At 40.9% G+C, this 26,848-nt stretch overlaps 1 protein-coding gene across 4 annotated transcripts in view; it reads left to right on the top strand.

Moving 5' to 3' along the window:
* Positions 1–26,848, top strand: part of LOC136857088 (cytotoxic granule associated RNA binding protein TIA1) — a 963,365-nt gene that overhangs the window by 862,827 nt on the left and 73,690 nt on the right. For 2 of the 4 annotated variants that reach the window (XM_067135475.2, XM_067135474.2), the window contains exon 6: positions 10,171–10,300. In XM_067135475.2, the coding sequence (XP_066991576.1) occupies positions 10,171–10,300 (130 nt within the window). Of the gene's footprint in view, positions 1–10,170; positions 10,313–26,848 lie in introns of all 4 variants that reach the window. The other 2 variants (XM_067135473.2, XM_067135476.2) reach the window with 1 other exon arrangement.

Below are 26,848 nucleotides of genomic sequence, written 5' to 3'. Positions count from 1 at the left end.
TTCTATCATGGTATACAACATGTAAATAAAGTCATTAGGTATAATAAACGTTATTATATGAATGATAATTAATATTTACCAGCGATTATTCACGATTACTGAGCGTTGTTTTTGATTAAATATCTCCTAATTCTATTGAGTGTTGTTTAAATCACAGTTGTTATTCACATTCTCTGATCTTTTAGTAGATTTACTGCTGAATGTAAAGTACGAGTTTATGTTGATATTTATATGGTAATATAGCAATATGGAATAAAATTATAAAGGGAATTTGGAATCCCTTTATTAGCAACGAGGGCTCACCACATTCAAATTACTCTATGAATTAATATAAAGGTACAAAATATTAATTGTGTTTCAGTGAATACTATTTAATAGCTTATATACAGTCTGACTCTCAAAGTTTTATTGGAACATGTTTCGCAGTAGATGATTATTAGACATCCTGACGTAAAATAAATTGAGCTACAATTAAAAGCCCTTTGAATATATCGCGAGATATTTATTATCGAGAATATACAATGTTTGTATGTGAAAGACTTAACTGCAGTTGTTGAGTTGGGGTCTCTGGTATAATTTATTGACTTAGGGTCTAGTCTATTTAATACAAAATGTTTAATTGATCTGGGATTTGAAATCATTTATCACTGATAAACACTTAGCTGCCGGAGGTACGTAGAGATATTTCCGATCAGCAATAAATATGGTCAATCTATGCATGTAGTCCGTGTGAGGTATGTATAATAACTCGGGGACTATGGTATCCAGACTGATATATGCAACTGAAATTAATTTGGGTTTGGATGAATAAGGAAACAGCCGTGGGCTGTGCTGATAACAAATACCACACATTTATGAACTTTTCCGACGATGTTTTCTAAATTTATGTCGTAGGTAAATGTAAATCCTATATCATATATTTCACTAAATACGTCCGCGATTTCGTATTGCTAGTTGATGGTAGATTTTGGTCTTGTGAAACGCATTGTAACACTAAGATTCCACAGACATTCCTCCAGACTGTCGATAAATTAATCAGAAGCACCGTTAAGGAAATTCTCCATTTTTCTCTTGAAACACCAGACTGCGTATTGTACTCTCCTAGGGATCTAAAGGGGCTATGTGAATGGGAGGCAGTGTTTCAACATCTAAACGTATGTCGCATTCTCAGAAATCAGGAAACGAATGCATTGTGAAAACACACGACCTCGATGTTGAGCAGACGAGTTGCATTACCAAACTTCGTCTGACTAAAGAAGCAGAGAAACGTACCTTTAAAAAAAAGAGCAAAGATTGAAGAGGGCTGGTAAAAAGGTGAGACCACGATAAATGGTGTGAACTGAGTATTAACGGAAAAGGAGTTGTAATTTGTGAAGAACATGCGAGATCGAACCGTTGAATTACGACTTTGAGAATGGTTTGTTGAGATCGAATGGACAAAAGCGCTCAGGCTAGAATGCCATGTCGTTCCAGTGCGTGCCCTCCCAGGACGAAGCCGTTGACGGAACCCTTGCACACGTTCTCGGTTCTTGTCCGAGAGGGGAGCTCATTAGCAACACCAGGTAGCACAGAATCCTGACAACCGCAATCAAGGGCTGGAAGTATGTGAGGAAGTTCCATGTGTTGCCGCTGGATGGAGCAACAGACGGATCGACGTAATCGCCATCGACCAAAGAAAATATAGCGTTGTGATTTTGGATCCAACTATCAGATCTGAAGTAAGCTCCAGCCAGCCTGAAGAGGGAGACCAGGGAAAGGGTGCCATCTATGAGCCAACAATAGATTGTTTCAAACACTCCTACAGAATTTCTAGCGTTAAAGTCGATAGACTGCTAATCGGCGCCAGAGGAACAACATATTGTGTGAAACATCTGCGAAATCTGGGGGTTCCTAATAGCATTCTCCTAGATGTATTATTATCGATCAAGGGGTCACTTCAAATTATCCCCAATCGCCTTTACAACCCACTTAACAAGCACTGTTAATTTTGATTTCCAATACTCTTGATATGGTATTCTTTGTCATGTTCGGCAACCCATAAGTTTGGAAGTAATAAATAAATAAAATATTAATATTGAAATGTAAATTATTGCTTTGGTCCACTTATTTAGTTAATCCATTGGAAGTTTGACGCTGTCATATAATTACTTCGACGTATTTAATTTCACACTCGCTCGCAGATTCCAGACGGAGCACAACTACTATCATAAAACCGAGAAAGAGTGAAAGCTCTAAGATTTCTATAATTGATGAAGGCGAAAACATGAGTAAATTGAATCGGAAATGCCAACCTTTATTTCTGTGTTTCATGTCCACTGTGTTGTTTGCAGTACAGTATTACGAAAGGGAGTGTACTTTTAGTCAGGTATGTTCGGAGACCAGCGAACTAAATCATCTTTACATTTGCCTTGGTCCGGCTCCATGGCTAAATGTTTAGCGTGCTGGCCTTTCATCACAGGGGTCCCGAGTACGATTCCCGGCAGGGTCGGGAATTTTAACCATAAATGGATAATTTCTCTGTCACGGGGAATGGGTGTATATGTCGTCTTCGTCATCATTTCATCCTCATCATGACGCGGCGCAGGTCGCCTACGGAGTCAGATCCAAAAACCTGCCTCTCCGGAGGCCACACCCCATTATTATTATTATTATTATTATTATTATTATTATTATTATTATTATTATTATTATTATTTTGCATAGGCTTCTATTCATAGTTTCCATCATTCCTTCCTACAGTATTTCAAGATCTCTAAGACAATAAATGATTTTTTTTTTACCAGAACTGCAGAGGTCCAAGTACAAATCTGGATATATTTTATACAAGCATAATGGGTGAAACTTCGATCTATTTACCACGGCGGAGACTTAGTGAAATTCTTCAATCAATGGTTACGAACTCTTTGATCAGAAAAATAACGTAGGCTATTTCGATGACATCGTAATAAAATATTAACAGGTAAAAAGCATGGAAGAGGCTTTCGGAGGTGTTTCAATTGAGCATACATGTGCTGAACCTAACAAGTGAGAGAAAAATCTTATGACAATTGGCGAGAGATAGAAATAACAGCCCTGTTGGTTTAAGCAATGAATATTAAGCGGAAAGCTTACCATCACGCATACCTAAGCAAAGGGCGTAGAAATCATCAGGTTTTCCATTCCTTGAAGTTCAAATAAATGAGAGGAAGTATGAAGAAAGATCCACACATTGCGAGTAACGGTTATATCGGGCAGGTAGAGCATAAAATAGGGCCGTATAGGACTTTTTCTTAAAAATAAATAACAGAACTTGAATGTCAGTTCAATGTAATACAATGGAAAATAACTATTAAGCATCCAATCTGCTGCTGACAGTTTTGCGGAATATTAATCCTCTGTATACTTGGAGAAACGAGCGCAGCATAATAGACTGAAATGAGAGAATACGAAAATGGATAAATGTGTGAGGTTAGTCCAAGCGCAATTCAAAATTCAAGAAACAAGGTGAAATTTAAAGTACTGGCAGGTTCAGTTATAATCCCTCTCTATATAATTACATTTTATTATACCCTATCTGAATTAATTTTTAACATTTCACTAAAATCTGGAACCTTTCATGCTAAGTGGAAGGAAGATAACTCGAGTAAACCAACTTCACAAACCGGGGACAGGTCGGAAATTAGTAACTATTAATCGAACAAATTGTTTAGTAAATTATTACAATCATCGGGTGAGTTGGCCGTGCACGTAAAGGCGCGCGGCTGTAAGCTTGCATTCGGGAAATCGTGGGTTCGAATCCCACTGTCGGCAGCCCTGAAGATGGTTTTCCGTGGTTTCCCATTTTCACACCAGGAAAATGCTGGGGCTGTACCTTAATTAAGGTCACGGCCGCTTCCTTCCAACTCCTAGGCCTTCCCTATCCCATCGTCGCCGTAAGACCTATCTGTGTCGGTGCGACGTAAAGCCCCTAGCAAAAAAAATATTACAATTCTTAATTTCTCTTCCTATAAAGGAGTATATCGATGGCTTACTTCTAAAACCTCGTATGCCCCTATGATCTTCCTACCCATTATACTCCATAAGACTGGTCACGCCTCTCAGCCACATATTTATATGCAGTCCATCAGAATAATTTTCGTTGTGTTCATTTTCCTATGTTGCTCTGTAAAGCAAAATAGACTTTACCACACCTTATTGTAGGGATGTTGTTAGCAAGGGAATTTACGCGCTCCTACAGTATATGGTATTTAAGGTTCATTTTCCTTTACAGAGCAGCATAGGAAAATGAACACAATGGAAATTGTTCTAATGGGCTGCACATCCACATGTGGCTACGAGGCGTAACCAGTTTTACGAAATATAATGTAGGTCTATAGGAAGAGCATTCGCACATACGAGGTTTTAGAAGTAAACCATCGATATGCCCATATTTTTCCTCTTGATTTCCAATTTTATCTTCTTTTTATATTCTTATTATAATCTATCCTCCATTCTCATTTGATTCATGTATACTAGTATATAAAGAGGTAAACTTTGTTTGTATATAATGGCTAATTTCAGGAACTACTGGACCGATTCTAAAAATTCTTTTACTAATGTAAATATACATTATCCCTGAGGGCATGGGCTGTATTTTATTTTCAAAACAGTTAGAGCGGGAGTGGTGACGGGGGAGATATAAAAATAATAGACTAATATAGGTGAAATATCGAATTTGTCGTACAAGGACGAGACAAAGCTCATTTTTAGCCCCTTGACGCAAAGAACAAAACTCTGTAAGCCCTGTGGGCTTACACTATGTTTTAAGGCCCTAAAACCAACGTTATGGAAATATTGGTATCAAACTACCATGCTCTAGGGATCGGATTAAGAAATGAACTGTCGTAACCATGGCAACGTCAGCTCCAGAATTTCTACAGCAGGGAGATTATGCGTGAACGTTTGGGCATATTAGCAGATGACAAACAATCTGGAAAAAATAAGCTGTTGTGTAAGACATTCATAGCACTCCTCTGGGCGGGGATTGAAAGGGGGGTGAAGTATAACAATAATATATATTTATAAATGTCATTGTTTATATGTACATAACTATGTATTGCATCTCCTCTTAATCTACTGGAGCGATTTCAACCAAATTTGGTACACTTATGATTTAGTATCAGGAGACAAATTGCATGGGGGTAATACATCCCTAGCACTTTTATGGGCGGGGCGGGGGTGAGGGGGTAAGTTATAAAAATAATCTAAAATAGTATCGAATCCATCCCCATTTCACTGAGGGCCATCTGACCAGCCAACGCTATCTGCTGTTTCTCCAAGATGAACTACCACCGTTTTTGGAACATGTGCTACTCCTTGAGCGTTGCAGGATGTGGTTTCAAAATGACGGAGCTCCACCGCACGCGGCGGTGGTCGTCCGGAACCATCTCAATGCGACGTATCCTGATAAATGGATAGGAAGGGAAGGACCTTTCTCCTGGCCCGCCAGATCGCCCGGATTTTTTTCTGTGGGGCCATGTTAAACAACTGGTGTATGCACAGGAGCCGACCAGTCCTTGTCACCTTAGACAGCTCGTCACTGAGGCATGCCGATCCGTTTCGCCAGAGATGTTGCAACAGACCAGACGGTTCTAACAACATCGCGTGCAGCTCTGTGTCGACCATGGAGGGCGTCAGTTCGAGCAGGTGCTGCATTAAACGACGTGGATAACTGAAATCCTGTCACATGTTTCCAAGCCTCTATCAACCCAGCTCCATGCCAACGGCCCTTTTCAGGGCCAAATAAACAAATCAGTCCGTGAAAAATACCGGTATTAAGTATACAACCTTGCCACATCCTAGGCAACTGCACTGTTAACTATCACGCATCCTACCGCGTGCTAGCCATGTGAGCTACTGCGACACTTGACATATGGCGTCCACTTCCCAGCCTATGCAGTACCTTGCTAATGGTCTGTGTGTCCACCTCCTGTTTTAAAGTACGTGTTCTGCGTATCGGTACTTGTTTTACGGGTTCATTCGAGGTACCCATAATGAATTAATAGTGGCGCTCACAATTCCTGTTGTCATCTAGCCCGTGAACACACATCTCGTTATATTATCCCGGTTTAGGGAAAGGGACCGATGTCTTTCAGAATTGTAGTAGATGTGAAGGGATGCATAAAACTGGATCGCAAAGGGCTGGTGGACCAGCCGGTATATGAGATGTGTATACTCATTGTCTTGTAATGAGAGAAATAAAATCGAGACATAAAAATTCTAGATATGTGTAAAACCTATTGCTTTGATTGTATTTCTCTCTCTCTCTCTTTCTCACACACACACACACACACACACACATACATGTAAGCACAGAATCAATATTAGCAGAAGTACTTTACGCTGGCCTTTTATTTTGGAGGTGAGGGACATCTTCAGTACTTACCGTCGGGACGAAACTCGCTGCGTCTTTTGTTGTTGTTGATACATTACTCCATTTTTATTCCTATAATTCCTCTCACCTCTGATACATGGCAGCTGAGGTGAGAGGTATTTCGAAGGTTTTCCTTGTTAAAATGAACTGCTTAATGTTTCCCAATTATACTTTCATCTCATATTATGCCATCCTTTTTCAGAACAAATTTTGGAACAACCATGGTCTAATTTGACGTCAACATTCTCATATAACTTAATAGATTAAATGTATTTAAATCTTTTGCTTAATGTGAACTCTTCTTGTAAAAGGTGGAGGTGGTGATATAGCTGCGTGCTACAACTGATCGAAGTGTTAAATACTTGAGATTAAAGAGACTCCTCCTCCTCCTCCTACCTGCTCTCATTTTTTAAATACCTTGAGGTGGAAGAACAAAGTAAGAAGAAATGTGGTGGATGGATACCGCGCATATGTTTTCCAAAAGATTTCCCTTGAGTGCTCTTTATTCTGCAAAATTCGTGAACTACTGGCCTAAGTAATGAAGAGTCTAAATAATTTAACGTCCGTGATGTTGGCTACCGCACCATTTGCCCTCCCTCTTTTCTTCCTTTTTTCTGACCCTCCTCTTCTACACTACTTTATTACTACAGCCCTTCTCCCACCCGCCCCCTTCTCACTCTCTCCATTCCCTTCATGTTCATCCGTCGCCCGGTTATTTTGGCACAACCCGCCCCTCTTGTGTTGCCAAAGTCCACTGGCATTGTCAACTCTTCGTCTGTACGTGGCAGCTCATTGATCGCCACTCTCAGTGCTGCCAACCCATCAGGGGAAAATTTTCAACTATGTTGGGAAATTTCTGAAGAAAATGACTTGTTTCTTGTGAAAAGGAAGTCTCTGTAACTATATTCAGCACGCTGGAATGAAACATATTTAAGACTCAATGAAATTCGTAATATGTTTTAACATTGCCATCTCTCGGTTTAGGCTTAAGCGTTTAAAAAGTGTAATCGGCGATATCAAAACCTGCTCTTATCGTCGCACCTAAACTGTGGAGACAACTATAACATTATAATCAACAGAATCATCATAATCATCATCATCATCATCATCATCATCATCATCGTATATGAACATCTAGTACCGAGTCAACCTCCGCGGTGTAACGCTTAGCATTATTAGCTGCCGCCCCGGGTCTGAACCCATTACTGCCAGAAATTTAAGACTGGCAGGACGGCTGGTATGTGGTAGAAGCAACACGTAGCTCACCTCCATTGAGTATGCATGTTTAACGTTTAGATTTTTAAAAGTTAATGGCTGCACCTTGTTGAAAAACTAATGCGGGATATGACAGAAATAGGACGGGAAACTTTGGCTTTTAAGGTTGCGGCAAGTGTTTTCATTTATGTTTTCAGAAGTGCAAGGGCAGTGATAATTGAGGTTTTCAGTCTTTAACATTAAACATATCCTTACTAATATATAAATCTGAATGTTGGTCTGATGGTCTATCCGCTTTTATTTCACGTTAAAGCTACTTGACCGATTGTGCTCAAATTTGATAAGATTAGGGCCTGTATCTTCAGTTAATGTATAGGCTAATTATTGTTACGCTGTCTCTTAAGGGGTCATGCATCGAAAGAGAATGTGAAACAAGTCATAGGAAAATGTAGCTACACCTGGGACGCTTAAAAGTGAATACGCTGCCCAAACGGTTAGTCCTATTAAAAAATAAAGCTCACCAGGTGTACTCAGAATTTAATTTCCTACAAAAAGTCTACAAGAATTTTCTTTCTAGCTCCAACAAATTTCCAGAAAAAATGCTTTTCTCTGTTTTTTACGTATGCTTTATCCGATGAAAACCAAAAATAACGGGCAAATTGTTAGTCTTATAAACAGAAGGAGCATACGCACAGGAAGAATTAAATTTTCTAGACAAATGACCATTTCTTTGTAACTCTAACGATTTGTCACACAAATTGGGCTCTTTTACGTCTTAGAGGAGCGTTTCAAACATGCGGCCGACTGTGCGGAGAGAGAAAAACTGTATACAAAAGTAAGAGGCGAGGAAAGGTGCGGACTGTGACACGTGGTGCTTCTGCCAGCTACGCTTATACGGATAAACCAAGCACATGTTGTTCGTATGGAGCGCTGAAGCACTTTTATCGGTATTTCACGAAAAAGCTCCCTCTGGGGATGGAGGTTGTAGAACAACACCTACGGTATCGCCTGCTGTCGTAAGAGGCGACTGAATGAGTCCCCAGGGGCTCTCAACTAGGGAGCATGGGTTGACGACTACGGGGGCCTTTAGGTGATTCCTGGCATTGCTTCCACTCACTTGTGCCAGGCTCCTCACTTTTGTCTATCCTATCCGACTCAACTCTTGTTCTTTTCCGATCTCGACGGTATTGGAGCATTCGAGGCCTAGGGATTCTTGTCTTTCTTTCGCCGATACCTTCATTTAACGAAATGTCGGACCCCTTTCATTTTTTCTTTCCGATTAATGTTATATAGAGGATGGTTGCCCAGTTGTACTTCCTCTTAAAACAATAATCACCACCACCACCTCACGAGAAAGCAGACGCGAACTAATTAAACTGGGAAAAATTCTATGCATACCAAGTTGTGGGTAAACGTTAGTAAATTATAAATTGTGAAATTAATGCATTTCTTTGGTTCGTTATTTATTTAGCTTATGGTACAAGTTAAGCCGCGCACAAATAGGGAAAGAAAGAACCCGATGAAAAACACAATGATAATTAACAAAACAAAATAATTTATTAAGTGGGAGTCATATATTCTAGTGTCGACTTATTTAATGGAACTTTGAAAGCTTTTCAGTCTGATGAACACACTAATATTAAAACACACATAACATACCTGTAAAAAAATCCATATTAGAATAATATGAGTACATAAAATATAAAATGGAGAGAGATAGGCCAATATACAGTACAGATAATAGAGAGAAAAGTACAGAAAGTTATAAATGAAGTAAAATATAAATACTGTATATACATAAATTAATAAATGAGAAACATGAACTGAACTAGGATGTCTGGCTTTGAGACCTGGACTTTACAGTAGACTGGAGGTCGAATCTTGTCCTTCCAAACATGGCCCACTCCAATATTTGAGATGATCCACAAAAGCAGTATTAATTTTAAAGCATTCAAAGCAGCACTTAAACTTTCCATGGAGGGGGGAGAAACTGAATGAGATTGAATTCGGGTACTAATGTTTTAAATGGAGTCTACTATGTACTGTGTGTTGGAAAAGAAGAGTTATCTTTGTACTAGAGATCCAGAGGTCGTTCCACTGATTTATTAGACATGTTTTGATTTGGGCCTTTGCGTAATTTGTTGTAGGTAACATTTATGTTGGATGAGGATGGTGCTTTTGCGAAAATGTTTGCCATTCTATTTCCAGGAGAACCAGTGTGTCCGCGGATCTGGGTAAGACAGACGCGGGGCCACTGTTGTTCTGTAGATCTTATAGTAGCTGTTATTGGATTAACACTGTGCTTGTCGTTGATTGACTTCAATACGGCCTGCAAGTCAGTATCCGAGCACTACTGCTGTTGTGCTCACACCACTCCACAGCAGATTTGATGGCCCATAGTTCGGCTTGAAATACTGAACAGCTTGATGACACTTCGCTGTTGTTCTTGTAGACCGCGAATGAGCATCCCACTTGGTCAGATTCAGCTATATATTAGGTTGGGAAGTGTAAGAATGATACTAATCAATTAAAACAATGCACATAATTTGACTTGTTTATTTCAGATTTTCGACTAAGGAGTCCGCCACGCACGCCATCGTGGCCGTCCACAACACGGACATCAACGGACAGACGGTGAAGTGTTCCTGGGGCAAGGAGTCTGGGGACCCTAACAATGCCCAGGCCGCGGGTCAGGTGAGTGAACAGGTGATTGTCGTGCCAATTACTACTCTCTTTCTATCTCTTTTTCTTCTCTTCTTCCCTCTATTTAGTTCTGTAGTTAGTGTTCTTGCATGCCTAGGATACTTGATGTTCATGCCAATGTTTGTAATAAATTTCCAATACTGTACTAACAGAGCCTCCGTGGCTCAGGCGGCAGAGTGCCGGCCTCTCACCGCTGGGTTCCGTGGTTCAAAACCCGGTCACTCCATGTGAGATTTGTGCTGGACAAAGCGGAGGCGGGACAGGTTTTCCCTGTTATAATTCATTCCAGCAACACTCTCCAATATCATTTTATCTGTCATTCATCAATAATTGCCCCAGAGGAGTGCGACAGGCTTCGGCAGCCGGCACAATTTCTATCCTCGCCGCTATTTGGGGCTTCATGCATTCCATTTCATTCCATTCCTGACCCGGTCGAATGACTGGAAACAGTTTATTTTCATTTTCACTGTACTAACTTAACTCGTTCAGGAAACTCCTCCATAAACAGCAATCTAGCCTTGTAAGCAGAATAAAGGAGAAGAGATAAAACTATGGTATCATACACGATTATGTTGATCATATTCAGGTGCAGTGTTTACCCCTGTAGCTTGTGCTAACTGATTTCAAAGTGTACTTGCACAAGAAGTATACTTAAATGTGGTTTTTTTTGACAGTGGTATGTGTTACCGAGCAAACTGGATACGCAGTTCGTGGCGTGTAGCTATTGATTTGCATTCGGAAGATAGTGGGTTCGAACACCCACTGTCGGTAGCCCTGAAGATTGTTTTCAGTGGATTTCCATTTTTACACCAGGCTGTACCGTAATTAAGGCCACGATCGCTTCTTTTCCTGTTAGATCTTTACTATTTTTGGATTGTGGCATTCTTGTGAAGGTTTCTGGCTGACAGGCGGTGTGGTATACTAGACTCCTTCATATAGAAGGCGGTATAGGAGTAAACCGTACCTCATCTTGTTTCTCTGCTTCATCCCACCGTCGCCATAAGACCTCTATGAGTTGGTGTGATGTAAAACAAATAGAAGGAAAAGGATATGTGTTTACGATACCAGAAGTAAACAAACTATGCGCAGTGAGGGAGAATGAAGGAAGTCGTCAATAAATACGGTTTTTCAAATTCAGTGGCAAAATAGTCTCGTGGTGAAGTGGCAGGAAAACAAAGATGAGGACGATTTATTCCTCTATCACCTTCTATATGAAGGAGTCTAATATAACTCCACGTATCCAGTCAGAAGCCTTCTCCATGAAACCACTACATCCTCAGTATTCATAAGTGTGGCTGTTGTTTAGTACAGCTCTTTATTGTTAAATCTCTGTACCATTCTTTTATTGTCAGATACTTATGGAAGTTCCTGGAGTTAATACGATTATCATTTTTTGTTTGTTTTGAATATAACTATTTTCTGCTATATGTGCCACTTTATCTACACCGGAGTGCGGTCGCGGGTGCGATCTGTGTCCCGTATGTTGACATAGTCCAGTTTCACGACCGGAAGACTTTTTTTTTGACGGTATTCTTATGTATTTCTGTTGTGGTTGACTATGCGGTGTATTGTGTAGAATAGGCAAATAACTATACTGTACAGATGTAAACAATAAGTATTAAATGGACAGGGCAAGGGACTCATTACGAACGGAGAATCCATGTTTCCTAGTCACAGTGGATTTTGGAAGTACCTAAGACTTCTAATATCTAATAACTTCATTTGAAGTTTAATATCATGACACACTTTCGAGCCGCAATTGGAAATTCCTCTCAAAATTCGACTTTTAAAAAACTTATCGTCACTGAGTTTGTGGTTTATCCTGTCGTCTTTTAGCGCTTGTAGATTAACTCACATTCTCTGGGCCAATTAGCTCAGGCTGTAGAAGTACTGGCCTTTGAAGTCAGAAGTAAACTAAATTACGGACGTTTAAATCGAACAGGTTAGCTCAGTGTGTTGCGGCACGGCCAATTATGGCTGATAGTTATGTACTCGGGAGACAGTTGTGTTGGAATCCCCCGTCGGCCATCATCGAAAGGGTTTTCCGTGGTTTTGCCTTTTTTAACTCTAGGCAAATACCTTACTCAAGGCTACGACCGCTTCCTTCCCATTCTTAGTCCTGATAATTACACCCACAAACAACACCCTTCCACAGCGGTATCAATCACTCACCACTGATCTGCATTTAGGGTTGTCTGCCAGGTGGCAGATTCGCTTTTCAATTGTCTACCCAGTATTTTCTTAAATGATTTCAAAAATGTTGAAAATTTATCGAACATCTCCCTTGATAAATTAGTCTAATTCCTAATTCCTCTTCCTATAAACGAATATTCGCCCCAATTTGTCCTCTTGAATTCCAAATTTATCTTCATATTATGATATTTCCTACGTTTAAAAACCCCACTCAAGCTTGTTCGTCTGCTAATGTCATCCCACGCCATCTTTCCACTGACAGTTCGGAATATCCCGCTTAGTCTAGCAGCTCGTTTCCTTACTCCCACTATAACATTAGTATTTTGTTTGAATCACTCAAAATACATCAAGCTCCTTTCCTTGGGATCGTTTCCAGTTCTCGAATCAAGTAATCACGGTTAGCGCCCCATTCGCTAGCTCATCCTCATGGGGAGTACCAAGAAAGCAGTTATAGAACTGGTTAGCCAAACATGTCCTAGAATTCTCACAGCACTAAATGCCATGCACTAAAAAAAAGAAAAAAAGCAACGGAAGCCTGGATTACAATAGCAACCACTATACGCTCAAGTTTACTGTCATGCCACGTCATTTATCAGATCCGTGCGTAATGTTTCCGTTTTCCACCAGAATAAACGATGAACCTTTACTGAAACATTCCTGCTCGATTGCATTCTCATATGTGCGAAATACGAAAACGAACATAATAATTTGAAAGAAAGTGGCAATTACTAATGAGATATAAAAAGCATTAATGAATTAGAGATAAATTCTACGTGAAGGAATTTAAAATCAACAGTAAAACAACCATCTTTATTTTAGATAAGGTGGTAAGTATTTACCACCAAAAGACTTGAGCTTAATATTACAAAAATCAAGTGGAATTGTGCATACATCTTTTGTAAGTATGATTGCAAATCATTGCCTTCTTGTCTGTTAAATAAGCCTAGTGATATAGAATGATTTGAGCCGTACATCAAATATCTAAAACTGTCCTAAAAATAACTCAGTAAGTTTAATTCCCACGAGATGTACAGATAATGCCACGGTCTACTAAACATTCAGTGTTTCGTATAGGTCATTTCGATGCGTGTTATTATTAATGAATGATTGTTCTATTTATCATAATTATCATCCCATTTTCTAGCTTATATGACCGGAATTGAGGGTAAAATACCAATATTGGATTATATGTAGCCGGATGTGATCACAGTGGGTCAAAATGAAGTACATTCCATCTTTTTATTGGAATTTCTGGCTTGATAACTCTGATAAATGTAAGGATATGCAACTCGTTGATCATCTTCTTGCCACGCAACTGTTAAATAAGTCGAAATGTTCATAAAATTAGTGATGTTAGAATCATTTGAGCCGTACATAAAATATGTCCAAAAAATAGCTGATAGTGTTTTATTCCCACGTAGTGTGTAGATAATGCCACGGTCTACTAAACATTATACTCAGGGAATGGCAGGAAGTGGACGTGTGAACATAATTACCATCCCATTTTCAAGCTTGTATGACTTGAATTTAGGGTAAAATACTGTTCGATTATATGTAGGCGGATGCAATCACATTGAGTCAAAATGAAGTAAATTCCATCTTCTTATTGACATTTCTGGCTTGATAACTGTCTTCGTTAATTTAATAATTGTGTTGATAGCGTAATTCCTGATGATGGAAAAAGTACCTTGCAATAGTTCATGTCTAGCAACAATTGCTTTAACTCGGAAGTAATGGAGCATAAAACACGAAGGTGAAGGTTGGGTCATTTTAACCATCGAGTCAAAAATGGAACTCATTTTAACACCTAGTTTTGGACAGATAAGGAAAATTTCCATCAGCTGTGGACATTATGAGCAATAATTAAATTAAGTTTTTACATCCTTCCACATAGGACTGGTGGTACGAATGATATTCGGCGGTAAAACATGGCCAAGTCCACATGTGCAGCACAGTTCGCGCCCGCCACCTTACCAGGATGTGAGAAAAAGAAGAGGAATTAATAAGTTTCTATTAAATAAGTTTCTGGATTCGTGCACATAGGTAGTAAAATTAGGAATAAAGGAGGGTTAAAATCACTCGGTCATAGTAGTTTTCCGTACTTCCTCCACTTCGACTCCAAATGAATGGCAGGATCGTCCGTAATACGTGTAACTGGGCCTCTTCCTTTTCACAACTAACTCAAATTATGGGGAGTCGGACTAATTCTAAATAGAAAACGTATATATTTTTCCTTGATTTACCATTTAAAATAAAATTTTGTGAAAATTCTTGTTTATCATTTGTTAAGGAACTCAATTTGTATGTGGTTCTATTGGAACCTCTTTTTTCCAAAAGGCTTTGTTTGCTATGTAGCCTATTTGTAGAAAAAGCTTCATTGTTTACGTTGGCAGTCTATTCATGATAAGTATGGCTAACCTAACCCCATGGCGCTACAGCCCTGAAGGGCCTTGGCCTACCAAGTGACAGCTGCTCAGCCCGAAGGTCTGCAGATTATGAGGCGTCATGTATTCAGCACGACGAATCCTCTCGGCCGTTATTCTTGGCTTTCGAGCCCGGGACGATAAGTTTGGCTACCTCTAATAATTTCCTCGATATCAAGGATTGTGATCTCCATGGAGATTGCTGTGTATCTCTACCGTTTCTGGTTGTGTTCCAGGCGCATAGCCTTCGCGAGGATGCTCCAGTTCCTTGTTCTACGATCGTATAGAAAAACGTCCACGCTCTTTCTTGCCAGGGACATTTCCTCTTCTACCATGTCAAACGATATGGCTAAAGAACTGGAGATTCCGTTTTTTGCATATTATCGGTAGCCTGTTTTTGATATTAAGCTCGTTCAGGATAAAAATACTTGCGCGAAATGCTGTCCAAAGTCTTCTGTAGCTTCTTTCTGTAATGCCACATTTCACAGAGTTTAATTCTCAAATCCATGGCATGAAGAGTCCACTTTCTTGCTCCACGGACGAATACCGAGAATACTAAAAATCCAACTATTCTAATGGTTAGTTTTATGTCCTATACATTCTAAAAAAAAAAAAAAAAAACGGGAATTCTTTGTATGTCGAAACTTAGATAGCTCTAAATAAAGTTCTGCTCCCGAGGTGATTCGAGATATCGAGGTTCGACTATAGTTGGAAGTGCTTGAATGGGGATCTCCATGTATTATTAGGTGCAACACGTACTTTGTTAGTGGGTTTGCTGAAACCGCTATATTATTATTATTATTATTATTATTATTATTATTATTATTAAAATCATTATCATACACTAAGATGCACAGCCTATGTAAATAATTCTTACTGTTTAGTCGTTTTAACAACCAAGGACTACTATAAATAATAATAATTGTCTACCCCTAGTTCCCTTTATTGATACTGGTTCGGGAGAGTAATATAATGTGATAGGGCCTATGTGTAGCCTATTGTCGTTTTACAACTAAATAATAATAATAATAATAATAATAATAATAATAATAATAATAATAATAATAATAATAATAATAATTTTCACGACCGCATTGTAATCGAAACAGACTTTCAACGTATTAGGTCGTGTTACGTACATGTAGTACGTGTTGAAGAGATGTTAAGTACAGAACAAAAATGGCCAGCCGGACACCAGTGGGATCCGAACCCACAACCTCCCGATTTCGCGTCGGTTGCTCTACCAATTGAGCTATGGTGGCCTAGGCCATCTTTGTTCTGTCTGAAAGGATCTGAGCTACAGGTCTGGCACTGCTGCTAGCACACTGTAGAGTGCGTTTAAGTCGCCCGTTGTGCTAGCAGCAGTGCCAGACCTGTAGCTCAGATCCTTTCAGACAGAACAAAGATGGCCTAGGCCACCATAGCTCAATTGGTAGAGCAACCGACGCGAAATCGGGAGGTTGTGGGTTCGGATCCCACTGGTGTCCGGCTGGCCATTTTTGTTCTGTACTTAACATTTCTTCAACACGTACTACATGTACGTAACACGATCTAATACGTTGAAAGTCTGTTTCGATGATAATAATAATAATAATAATAATCGTGAGGCCTTAGCTGCCGTGTACTACCAATTTTATTTGTCGCCATCAGGCTGCTTGCTCGTCAATGTTGACGTTCCTCCTAGATGGCAGAGCAAACCTAATCTCTCCTGGGCGTCTATGACTGAGTTTTAATGAATGTTGTCGGGTCAGATGAACACCAAATGTGTCACCAGAGATTTTTTTTTTTTTTACATACCTACATCGTGCGACATGAAGTGTCAAATGGATCTTCTTCCACTCTTCAAAAATCCGACCACCCCTGCAAGGTTTGAACCCGCTATCTTAGGATCTGGGGGCCGATACTCCACCACTGATCCAAAGAGGGCTCAACTAATATAGATTTTTAAGAGTACTAGCGTTCTAGATCACCATCACATCCTTCTGAATACCACGACTGACACTCAAGTTTTACGATTCGTTTTCGCGGGTCTCTTGACCAGGGTAGCTCGTATTCCCTTACACAAAGGAACAGCTATTGCAAAAACGTCAGAACCTTTGAATGTAACGTTGTTGTAAATAAAAAACTACAGTTCTTACCATGTACTAGACAAAGAGCATTGTATAACATCAAGTCAGAGCCAAGATAGATCAGTGACATGGCCACAACTTTCTCACGAAGAAGTCCGCGGTACTGGCCAATGCATGTGGTGTGTTTGAAATGCGAAGTATCGTCCCTGTATTTCGGATTGCTGACAGCTTTCGTGGGAGGATCGTGCATACTTTCGATTGGTAAGATTGAGGAGGTAATACTAATTTTATCCCATGGCATATCTTTCCCCTCCCGCACATTACAGTTCTCTTGGGCCATTAGCTTACTGACCGATGGTTGTACTCCTTAGAAATGATCTAGGTGTCAGGTAGCCAGTGAGATCAAGGAATTCAGTTTCCATTCATATCGGTTGATGATACTCCCCAAGGTTCCTCAACGTGTTTCAGGAAGCTGAGTTAACTGGACGAGTTGGCCGTGCGGTTAGAAGCGCGCTGCTGTGAGATTTCATCCGAGAGATAGTAGGTTCGAACCCCACTGTCGGCAGCCCTGAAGATATTTTTCGTGGTTTCCCATTTTCACTCCAAGCAAATGCTGGGGCTGTACCTTAATTAAGGCCACGGCCACTTCCTTCCTATTCCTAGGCCTTTCTTATCCCATCGTCACCATAAGTCCTATCTGTGTCGGTGCGACGTAAAGCAAATAGTAGTAATAGGAAGCTGAGTAAGTTACATTCCAGAACCCAAGTCAGGAATTAGTGCTAAAACTAGACAGAGCCTAGGACCTCCTAGATCATAGGTTGTAATACTTATTCCTGGGCCAAAGAGGTTCTTCGCAGAAATGACCATGCTTTCAATAAAGTACACAGCTCAGATACATACGTAAATAAGTCATTGAAGTTCACCATTTTACTCTTCTTCATAGAACGTCAACACAAACTTTCACCTGGTCTAGTTTTTACAGTGGTTGTTTTGCATATATTGAAGGTATATCTAGTAACAACGACGTTATCAGCCGAGCTAAGCTTTCCATGTCTGCACGGCACGCCGATCCCCAGGTCACGCCAATCAGAGTATCACTTCCATAGCAACGGAACCCAAACATTTACGGCTATCCGTAAGATCAAACTGACCGGCGCTCAAATGCTCAAAAATGACGAGAAAAACACAATGTAAATAACCTGAATTATTCGCTACCTTATTGGGTTGTATAACATAATGTTCACTAATATTCATAAAAACCAGAACACCTTGAAAGACTAGATAGGAAGTTCATATTCACAGGACATGTGCATTAGTATGTTGTGAAGAAATGATTAGCATTTGAACCATGTCGGCCCTCAGGTTCAAGATCCACTTCGATATCTCGGCGCACCACCACCGACTAGTAGAATGTGGCTGCGGCTCTCGTTGTTGCTATAAACCGAAGGTAATGGATCAGTGCGACTTGAGCAGATGTGCAGGATGCCTCGCAGACGTACGCGAGAACCGTACCGTCAAATGAGTGAGTTTGAAAGAGGGGGCATTATTGGCGTGAGAGAACGTGAAGCATCCATCCGGGAAATTGCTGTTCGTGTGGGACGAAGTGTGTCGGCAGTGCAACAGGTGTGTACAGAATGGTTTACAGAAGGCCGTAGAACACGACGAGATGGGTCTGGTCGCACCACCAAAACCACCCGCTGAGAAGATCGACATCTCATCCGAATGGCATTGCAGGACAGATCTACGTCCTCCTCGGCTCTGGCGCAACAGTGTAACAGTGACACATATCGTACACTATCAGGAGTAACAGTCCTTCGCCGTTTATTACGGTCTGGGTTACCGGCGCGTCGTCCATCGTCCACTTCTCCGCCTACCTTTGACTAATGTGAATAAACATGCTAGACTTCAGTGGAGTATGGAATGACGTCACTGGGGACAGGAATGTTAGCAGATAGAGTTTTCGGACGAATTCAGGTTCTGTTTGTTTGAAAATGATGTTCTCCGCAGACAGGGGGAGAGTCATCACATTGACTACATTTGCACAAGGCATAAGTTACAGCGCCAACTCAAGGCCTTGTGGTGTGGAGTGCTATTGGGTGAAACTACAACTCACAGTTGGTGCGTGTCCAGGACACAGTGACCAGTTTGATGTACACGAATGGCCTCCTGCGATCCGTAGCCATACCCTTTCTGCACGACACCCCAGACGCCATATTTAAGCAGGAAAATGCGCAACCACATGTTGTTGCACGAATACGTGCCTTCTTGTTGTCACGTCACAGTATGTCAGACTGTTTCCCTTGCCCGCCCGATCACCGGACTTGTCGCCAATCAAAAATATGTGGGATATGGTGAAACGACGGGTGCAGCGCTGTGACCTAATGCCAACCACCAAAGATGAACTGTGGAACCAGGTGAATGCAACATGGATGACTATACTCCAGGACGTCATGCGCGCCTTATGCGCGTCTATGCCATCACACATGGAACAAGTTATCAGTGCCCATGGAGGACCCAGTGCCTACTAGGCAACAGGACACATGCTGAACCTAGGTTACTGAAAGGCTAATCGTTTCTGCAGAACATATTAATTAACATATTCCTATCTCTAGTCTTTCAAGATGTTCTGTCTTTTATGCACATGGGTGTAATTTTTCCAAAATAATAACCACCTTCAATTTACCTCAATAGAAGACACAAGTTACTGAGGGGAAAATAAAATGTTACCAAAAACCTTCCTGAGACATGAACAACTATATGACATTGTACTGTATGGCACTTCTTACTGCGATTGGTGTTTTACGCCGTTCAGCTGCCTGAGCATCAATTTCGATGCTCCGATTTACTCCAGATAGTATATCTAAGGCTGAGTTTTAATTCATTTTGTCGGGTAAACATTAAATGTGTCTCAGCGATATTTTACATGGAGTGTCAATTGAACTTTTTTCAGACTACTCCTACCGGTTTTGAACCTACGATCATGGGATCCGGAGGCCAACATTCCACCGCAAAGAGTGATATGCCATGAGACGTATACTGGGTTAGAATGTTAGGGCCGCATACTTCAAGATCATATTGTTTAAGACACATAATGGAGGTTAATTATGAGTGATAAAGGGCCGATTGAACAAAGACTGATCTACACACATAAGTGAACGATAGTCTCACTAACACACTGACGAAGTGTTTGATAATCTGTCTGCAAATAGTGGGAGTGACAAAATATGCAACTCTCCTGTTCCGTACCCACAAGCCACAGCGTCCCCGTTCTTTGTCTGCCGCGTAGGGTGTGTTACGTACAGTAGTTCATCTGAAAAGGTTCTCACAACATAGGAGATTACTTATTCTGTGCGTTAATTTTCAAGTGGTAAGGTTTTCTAAGATCCGCGTTAGGACAACTGCGAGTGGACATCACCATAGCCTTTTGGTTCGAATAGTAGCTTCACTGCTGATCGGCTTGATTCAGTTTTCAGCTTGAACGTTCTATTTTCACCTTACAGAAAATCCAGGGAGACACCAGACACAAATCACAATAGAAGCAGAGGCAGTCACCATGCCCTCAGGCCGACCGGGAGGTCCCCAGCCTGACTCACTCATCTCTTCCAGGAAATATCGTTGGCGGAGAGGAAGGGCTTTCATAGCGCTGGCTATCGCATGATCATGTAACACGTAGTAAAGGACCAGGATTTGCTCATCAGTGACTCTGGTATTTAACTCGATTCACAAGTCATAATTTGACATCCGATGTGTAGTAGGCTAATAGTAGATTTTGAAAGTGTTAAACGACTGTGTGTGATTAAGCTGGAGGACAACACAAGCATGTAACGTACTGTGCTACCCAGATGTTTCATCATGTCGGACATTAGTTACCAGTTGCGCCAGAACAGCGTTCCGCAACCTTTTCCTACTAGCGGCACCCCGTTGACTCGACACTGCACACCAAAATATTATCCCCTCAAAAACGTATGATATATCATTATTAAAATACGTAATGTCCTCCAACTCCATGGCTAAATGGTTAGCGTGCTGGCCTTTGGTCACAGGGGCCCGGGTTCGATTCCCGGCATGGTCGGGAATTTTAACCATAATTGGTTAATTCCGCTGACACGGGGGCTGGGTGTGTGTGTGTGTCGTCTTCATCATTTCATCCTGCATCTGGCGAGCCGAACTTGTCCTCGGACACTGCCGGCACTAAAAGCCATACGCCATTTCCATTTCCAATACGTAATGTCATCAAAATAATAATAATAATAATAATAATAATAATAATAATAATAATAATAATAGCCGTGCGGTTAGGGTCGCGTAGCTGTGTGAGCTTGCATTCGCGAGTTGGTGGATTCGAATCCCACCGTCGGCAGGCCCGAAGATGGTTATCTGTAGTTTCCCAGTTTGACACCAGGCAAATGTTGGGGCTGAACCTTAATTAAGGCCACGGCCGCTACCTTCCCAGTCGTAGCTCTTTACCAATGTTCCGCTGCCGAAAACCACTAGCAAATACTAATAATAATAATAATAATAATAATAATAATAATAATAATAATAATAATAATACTTTCGCACAGACAGCTGATCGTAATGGAATTGTTGACAACGGATTTTCCTCCTTTTTTAATGGTTTAATTTCAGCCAAAGCCTAGTCCACGCAAACACGTAGTTGAAAATGGCAATACTTACTAACTGCCTTTTAAGATAGCCGGCTGTTCACACCTTATTGCCAATCAAAAGGTATCCAAATGTGCCAAGGAGATTTAATTTCAATGTTCTGTCTGTTTGTAATTCTGCGAGTTCTTCTTGTATCAGAGGACATTCTGAATTCGTTATGAATGGATCACGAACCCAGTCAAAATGTTGAGCACTGTTTCCGAAATACCTCTTGAAACTTTCTTATAGGATTTCTAAGTGTTCTTTAATTAGGTCTGTCATCAGTCATCATTTTATTGCCGCAAGCAACTGACCATTCAGTTGCGACCATCTCAAACGAACCATTTTCAATTCTCTGAAATCACAAATTCAGCTTGAATCTATAATGAGAATATTTTTTCCTACTTTGCATTTTTCTGTTCAGCTCATTCAAGTGTACGCAAATATTGAATGATAGTCAATTTATACACCAATTCATCTTCTGCAAGTAAATCCGCACGTATCTCGTCTTTTTTTCTAATACGCCCGGTTTCACCAACGTGGGTTATATATACTCTAACCCTGGGTTTGTTAACTTAGGGTTAATAATTCAACTCATTCTTACGAGTCACGGCTTTCACCAAGCTCTTCCGGGAGAGGGTTAACTAACACCGTATTAACCCTCGCCGTAAATAGTTGCCGTACCGATCATGTAGCCAGTGACTAAAAATCAGAGATTATGAAAACACTTCTTGCGTGGTTGTTTTGTCTATTTTTTGCGCGGTATTTCGTTTTTTTCCTCAGTTCCTTGGTAGATATTATTCTTTCGTGATCGTGATAGAATTGATTGCAGTGATCGAAAAATGGAAGAAGTTCAGAAGAGAAATAGGGGCACAAATTTTCTGCTTTTTCTGATTTAGAAAAAAACATTACTTACTGAATTAGCCACCAAGTACCAAAACATTATAGAATGCAAGAAGACTAACGGTGTAAAATTAAAAGAAAAGGAGGACACATCGAAAAAAAAACACAGGGCAATTCAATACCGTTGCCCACGTTACAGGCCATCTTACAACATATAACGAATTTTGACGTTAGAATCACTGATTACTTGACAATTGAATAATATTATTCCCATTGCGTATCAATATTCTGTTCAAGAGAAGACTACTTTCCAGTCAGAATTAAAGGAATGGAGGAACAAATTCACTCAGTTCTCCAGTAAAAACGATTTCGAGTTCGACACACTCGTGTGGGAGTTGTCGGAATTTCTGAGTAATTCTAGCCATCTCTTGCCTGTTCCAAAACATCCTGCTACAAAATATTACGAAGCCAGGAGAAAAGAAGTCTCGGACATTAAGGTAAAACATATAGCGAGTCCTCGAATCCACAACGTGCGACCAAGAGAGAACGCCAAGAAAGAAAATGTAAATATGACTATCAGCTTACTCAGTTCCAATTCTACGAGGGCTGATCAACAAAGAGTGAGACTGATTTATTTCACAGATGTTTATCACTCCATTTCAATGTTTACATGATCTTTTTCGAACTAGTCCCCTTCTACTTCAATGCACTTTTTATAGCGTCTCTGCCAATCCTTGAACACATGCTGCAGACCATTCTTTGTTAGGTCCTTGAGAATCGCCTAAGGTTTGCCTTTAGTGATGGGAATAAAAAAATCACAGGGTGCTAGATCAGGGCTATAAGGTGGATGCGGTACACAGGTAATGTTGAATAAGCCAGAAACTGCATGACTTGATTTGGGACGTGCGGTCGTGCATTGTCATGATGAAGTCGTCACCCAGTCCGAGAAAGCTCTAGTCGTTTCTTTGCAATGTGCTTCCTCAGTGTAGCCAATACTGACTCAGTATGCTGCTGTAACAGTAGTGTGAGGGCGAACTGCATGCTGGTAAATCATTCCATTAGAGTCGAAAAATGTGATCACCATCACTTTCCCTGCAGATGGAACAACTTTTGCCTTTTTTGGTGTTGGAGAACCTGGCGATTTCCACACTGTACTGGCTTGTTTTCCTTCAGAATCATAATGATGCAGCCATAACTCATCACCGGTGATAACTGATTTCAAAAACGCGTCCCCTCCATCAGCAAAGAGACGCAGCATCTCACGGCGTGTCTCCATTCGCACTGCCTTTTGTGCGGGAGTCAGCAGACGTGGCACTCAACGGGCACAGAATCGGGCCGTATGGAGATGATCGTTCATAATCGTACTGAGCTCGATAGCTGCAGTCGCTTAAGTGCGGCCAGTATCCAGTATTCGGGAGATAGTAGGTTCGAACCCCACTGTCGGCAGCCCTGAAAATGGTTTTCTGTGGTTTCCCATTTTCACACCAGGCAAATGCTGGGGCTGTACCTTAATTAAGGCCACGGCCGCTTCCTTCCCACTCCTAGCCCTTCCCTGCACCATCGTCGCCATAAGACCTATCTGTGTCGGTGCGACGTAAAGTAACTAGCAAAGTTCATAATCGTAAAGACACTGCCATATGAAATTCTCAACACTTCACTGAGGTTACGTAATGTTATCCGCCGATCCTCACGGACAATCACAGCACTGTGTTGATGTTGACTTCAGTCACAGCAGAAGCCGAAACACCAGGCCCACCTTGCTTAACACAGACAAGTGGACCTTCTTTCAACTCCTTAAACCACCTAAACACTGTTGCACGAGGTAGTGCATCTTCACCGTACGCTTGCTTCAGCTTTTCGTACGTTTCGGTAGCTGTATGGTTTAAACGAAAAAATAATTTCCGATTACGCTGTACTGCTCCTCTCGCGTCACCTCCATTGTCTAGTATGCGAAATGCACGTAGCGTCTACACAATAGAGCATTACTACCAATCTAACAATACGAGAGTGCTTCCGCCTACGGACATTATACAGTACATAAAAACCTGCTCTTTTTAAATATTTATGTTACAGGTAGGAAACTATCACGGAAGCTACAGGAAAAAATCAGTCTCAGCCTTTGTTGATCAGCCTTCGTACAATCAGCGAAAGAAAGTCTTGCATAGAGCACTGAATCCAAAATCCGAATCTTGCAACGTTGATATTTCCAAAATATATGCTACTTACTCAGATTTACTTTCCATTGAAAATTCCAATATAAGGCACGATTACTGCTCCAAAATCAGTGACGTAGACCATGTAAAGCTAGATGAAATGTACAGTTCCAGAATCACAAAAGAAGAAATTTCCGTAGTAACACGTCGAATTGCAGTAGATACCGCTCCTGGTCCCGACTGTGTCTTAGTACGTGTCATCAGGGACGACACGGTATGCGAAATCATAGCATTCATTGCGACTCGAATGCTTTCAACAGGCCAAATACTCCAGTGTCTAAAGAGTGCTAGAACCGTGTTGATACGTAACAAAGGCGATGTTGAATGTCTGTCACACTGGAGACCGGTAACGATCTGTTCGGTAATTAGACGTGTTATTGAAATGGTATTAGATCAGCATATGTGCTCCTTTGTACCTTCGAGCGAACACCAAAGAGGCTTTAACGACGAGCCAGGATGCCTCATAAATACTTCCATTCTCAGAGGACTCATCAAGACAGCAAAGACAGATAAGCAAGATGTTACCGTGAACTTTTTAGACATATCAAAAGCCTTCGACAACATCGGACATTAGCACCTAAATCTAACACTAGCTGCTGAGCCACTTCTATCTAGAATGGAGGAATTGATCATCAATCTAAAGACTGACAATACAACACAGATCGAAACTACCAAGGGTAAAACGAAGCCAATTCACTTACGCAGGGATCACCATTATCGCCAGCATTGTATAACCTGCCCACAAATTTCATTTCTGATGAGATTACAAAAGAAAATCTACTACAAGAATACGGCAAATCATTTTCTGCAGAATTGCCCTCTCTGAGTATAATGGGTTTCGCCGATGACACAGTCATTGTTGGCAAAAATAAGGAAGCAGCTCTTGAGTTGACACGCATTGCTATCACGTTGTTCCAGGAAATCGGTTTACAGATAAATGCCAACAAATGTGTGGGCATATGTATTGAGAAGGGAAGCTCGTAGACGGAGTGCTCGTTATTCACGAGAACTTTAAGATTAGTACTATTAAAGAAAGGGAAGAAATTCGATATCCCGGTGTCACTTTTAACGAAACACTCACCTCTGATGCGAACTCTTCTTTAAAAATCTTGCACAAGAAGTTACGTGCGCTTACACCCTCACCTTTGTTAAAGGAAGATCAAAAGTTCATTGCTTTCAACAAAGCAGTCAGCCCCTACTGTTGTGTATGCTTTTCAGACTGCTGAAATAAGGCAAGTACCGGTTAGCTTCCTGAAAACCGCTGACAAAATGTTAAAGAGCTCCCTAAAGGAAATTTTGCCGTTACTCACGGATACACCCGATAGTGCCCTGTGTTCTGATTTTCAAAGGCCTCGGGCTTTTCAAAGCAACCTGGGAAGTACATCTGCAACAAATAAGCGCATGCAACGCTCTTCGCCGAGCCAGCAATAGCTACGTTTTAAAGATGCGTGATCTGACATCCGAAACGACGCGTTGTTTACAGGCCCTCAACATCACGGATATTAACCGATTCTCCAATAAAGGAATTCAACGAAAATCCGCCAAGAACTAAGAAGTCGTAAAATGGCAATTTGGTGCCCTTTGCCTCAGATGGGGATCGCTGTAGAGTTGTATAAAGAGCACACTCAGGCCAAAAATTAATTGAATTAGGCATCACCAAGGACTTTCTTATAGCGAATGGCGAGAGGCAATCAAGATAACAAATTTTTCTGCAGTACGAACTATTCCGGGCAGAACTCAGGACGGTAAGCTCTGTTGCAGATGCGTCAGAGAGAAAGAAACACTCGATCACGTTCTGGGTTCTTGCCCCTACGGTGAGGTACTGAGAAACTAGCGTCACCACAAGAAACGATCACTGATTGCAGAAGAACACCGCAGTAAAAACTTCCGTGTGCATGAAGAAGTCCATGGTTTGTCTATGACAGGGAATACAAGACGAACTGACATAATTGCCTTTAAAGATAATGACAATAAAGGCATCATTATCGATCCGACCATCCGATTCGAGCATCATGTTGGCCAGTCTACTGAAGTTCATCTTGAAAAGCAGAACTTTTACGCGCCCACCATATCGTTCTGCAAAAATAAATACCAACTGAATGAAGTAGAGATTATCAGCGTAATGGTTGGTGCTCGTGGCACAATACATGCCTT

Source organism: Anabrus simplex, chromosome 1 (assembly GCF_040414725.1).
Source record: "Anabrus simplex isolate iqAnaSimp1 chromosome 1, ASM4041472v1, whole genome shotgun sequence".
NCBI lineage: Eukaryota > Metazoa > Arthropoda > Insecta > Orthoptera > Tettigoniidae > Anabrus > Anabrus simplex.
The sequence above is the reverse complement of the archived record's forward strand: the minus strand, read 5'-3'. Positions and strand labels throughout refer to the sequence as shown.